General features: G+C 51.1%; 1 protein-coding gene across 1 annotated transcript in view; it reads right to left on the reverse strand.

Moving 5' to 3' along the window:
* LOC116733698 (cysteinyl leukotriene receptor 1-like) overlaps positions 1-1,756 on the reverse strand; it is a 2,699-nt gene extending 943 nt beyond the window's left edge. The window contains exons 1-3 of the mRNA XM_032584505.1: positions 1,093-1,756; positions 839-1,006; positions 1-739 (exon numbers count right to left, since the gene is read on the reverse strand). Of these exons, the coding sequence (XP_032440396.1) occupies positions 88-739; positions 839-1,006; positions 1,093-1,238 (966 nt within the window). The 5' untranslated portion in view covers positions 1,239-1,756 and the 3' untranslated portion in view covers positions 1-87. The remainder of the gene's footprint in view (positions 740-838; positions 1,007-1,092) is intronic.
* Between the last annotated feature and the right edge of the window lie 1,665 nt (positions 1,757-3,421).

Genomic DNA, 3,421 nt, shown 5'->3' on the forward strand with positions numbered 1-3,421 from the left:
CAATCTGTGGTGGTGTGACTCAATGGCCATCGTCTGCAGCAGTTTCTCCTGAAAGTTTTCTAATTTTGGATGGAAACTGAGCACATTTCAGTCACAGGTCTCCTCCAATCCCAAAGGTTTCTCAGTCATTTGGATCTGCTGGTCTGTAGCAGGATGTTGTGTTTTTAACGGACTCTGCTCCATGTCCTCTGCTTTTATGGACAGACCCTGTTGAGTTTTAACTTTCAATGACCCGGCCCGTCCAGTGGATCTTAAAGAGCCACTTCTGAAAGACAGCCGTTTACTGATATGTAAGCGAGTGTGCTCAATGTCTTCCTTGAAGTTCTTGGTGGAGTAGTAGTACAGCAGCGGGTTGACCACGCTGTTGGACGCCGCCATGCACAGCGTTATCGCCACGGCTCTCTGCAGCAGGTTGGTGACGCCACAGTTCCAGCCGCCGTTCACGGCGTAAAGGTGCAGGGTCCGGATCACGTGGTAGGGCAGGAAGCAGAGCAGGAAGGTCGCTATCACCATGATGAGCAGGTGCACTGAGCGCTGGTTTTTCTTCCTTAACTTCATGCGCGTTTTCGGGTCCTGAGAATAATGTGGGTGTGTCAGACAGTGGATGATCTTGGTGCAACACAGGATGATGGTGAAGAACGGCAGCACAAATCCAAAAATCAACGCCACGTAGTTCATGCTGAGGATGCGGGACCAAGACTGTGGAGTCGCCGGCTCAAAGCAGCGAGGTATTCCACCTCTGGAAGGAAGCAGAAGAGAAACTTCAGCATCCCCTGATCATCTGCTTGATCCCAGGCAGCAACAAACAAAGATGCATCACTGGTGCTCTGACTCTTACCTTTTATTAACGCCACTGCCTAGGAAGGGCAGAGAGGACACGGCCACAAACAGCCAGATTCCCAGACACGTCAGTAAGGCTAACTTGAAACTTTTCACTTTCTTATGATGTAGTGGATAGACGATGGAAAACCAGCGGAGGAGGCTCAGAAACGTGAGGAACAGGATGCTGAAAGGCAGAGAGAGCAGGAATGAAACTGAAATATTCCCCAAACCAAAGGGAAACTTATGGCATGAGGACGTCTCCTGTCCCACCTGGAGTAGAGATTGACGTAGAAGGTGTAGACACAGAGTCTGCAGACCCAGTCAGGAAAGGACCAGTGGCCCTTGTTCATGTAGTACGCCAGTCGCAGAGGCAGGGTGAGGGAGAAGCTGCCGTCAGACAGCGCGAGGTTCACCATGATCACATAGGCAGGCTTCCTCCTGTGGATGGAAGAGGAGATGGAAAATCAGGGCAATGTAGGAATTCACAGCCTGATCTCTTCCCTCAGTAGCAGGAACCTCTGTTTGTAAGACATTTGTCTTCCTGTTGGACATTGGGACAGAGGACAACACAGAGGAGCAGTGACTGGTTCCAGTAAAGTCCACCTGCTGGAAGTTCTCCACTTTTCTCAGAGTCCAAACTGATCAAGGCTATGAAAACAGAGGAGACGTGACACCAAACCGAGGGCTGAGTGAGAAACGGTTCTGTTCTGGTGTGTTGACCCTGCGGTGACCTGAACACCTGTCCACAGTGTCACCTGCTGGCAGACGACACACCCAGTCCAACGCTGGTCGACATGTAAATGCTTCAAAAAATCCCGCTGCCAAATCATTTTCCGGGTAAAGATAGAATCTACCACAATCTGCTGTCTGACCTCAAAGAGCCGGATTCTGGGTCAGACCAGCACAAAGGGCTGCAGAGGACAGCAGGTTTTAACTTTCCCTTTTACTTTTCACCTAATTAACCTAAACCTAAATACACCCTTACCCTAACCCTTACCCTAACCCTTACCCTTACCCTAACCCTAACCCTTACCCTAACCCTAACCCTAACCCTAACCCTAACCCTAACCCTAACCCTTACCCTTACCCTACCCTATACCTCAAATACTTTTTGAGTTATCGAGCTTGTCCGAACGCGTTTTCTGGTTTTCATCCTATATCCTAACCCTAACCCTACCCTACCGCCCTGAGCACGGAAGACACTCCAACAACTCCAATTTTACTTCACCCAGGAACACTCTCCACGCACTCGGGACACTCCAAAACACACTCTGGTAAGGTTCCCACAAGTACCTATTTTCACAACACTTAGTGCGATTTTCACCATTTTCACACATCCACCAACCCTGGCATATCACACATCCCCGCACTCAGGGCTACGCCCTGAGCACGGAAAACCGACTCCCAGCTCGATCCGACGCTCCTAGCGAAACTTGAAAAATCAATGGGAGTCTATGGCAGCTATAGGAAGGGGAGGGGCCAGGGCCACCAAACTCGGTGGAGACCTGGAGGGGGTCGAGACATGTATACACACCGAGTTTGGTCAGCTTGCCGCTTATACTTTGGAAGTTATCGAGCTTGTCCGAACTCGTCCGATGAATGGGAGTCAATGGCAGCTATGTCTTAGGAAGGGGCCACAGCCACCAAACTTACAGGGTACGTGGGTCCCCTCAGACGATCTCTCGAGGCCAAGTATGGGCCCCATACCTCAAATACTTTTTGAGTTATCGAGCTTGTCCGAACGCGTTTTCTGGTTTTCATCCTATATCCTAACCCTAACCCTAAGATTCTTCACTTACCCTAACCAAACACAAGATTCTTCACTTAACCTAACCTCACAGGAGTAAGAACGTCTCACAAAAACCTCTCCCAGGAACACTCTCCAGGCACTCGGGACACTCCAAAACACACTCTGGTAAGGTTCCCACAAGTACCTATTTTCACAACACTTTGGGCAATTTTCAGGATTTTCACCAACACTGGCCGCACTCAGGGCTACGCCCTGAGCACGGACGAGGCACCTGCCGCACTCAGGGCTTCGCCCTGAGCACGGAAGACACTCCAACAACTCCAATTTTACTTCACCCAGGAACACTCTCCAGGCACTCGGGACACTCCAAAACACACTCTGGTAAGGTTCCCCAAAGTACATATTTTCACAACACTTTGTGCAATTTTCAGGATTTTCACCAACACTGGCCGCACTCAGGGCTTCGCCCTGAGCACGGACAACGCACACTGGCCGCACTCAGGGCTTCGCCCTGAGCACGGACAACGCACGGACAATGCACCCTGGCCGCACTCAGGGCTACGCCCTGAGCACGGACGAGGCACCTGCCGCACTCAGGGCTACGCCCTGAGCACGGACGAGGCACCTGCCGCACTCAGGGCTTCGCCCTGAGCACGGAAGACACTCCAACAACTCCAATTTTACTTCACCCAGGAACACTCTCCACGCACTCGGGACACTCCAAAACACACTCTGGTAAGGTTCCCACAAGTACCTATTTTCACAACACTTAGTGCGATTTTCACCATTTTCACACATCCACCAACCCTGGCATATCACACATCCCCGCACTCAGGGCTACGCCCTGAG

The sequence above is a fragment of the Xiphophorus hellerii genome, chromosome 15 (genome assembly GCF_003331165.1).
Source record: "Xiphophorus hellerii strain 12219 chromosome 15, Xiphophorus_hellerii-4.1, whole genome shotgun sequence".
NCBI classification, from domain to species: Eukaryota; Metazoa; Chordata; class Actinopteri; order Cyprinodontiformes; family Poeciliidae; genus Xiphophorus; species Xiphophorus hellerii.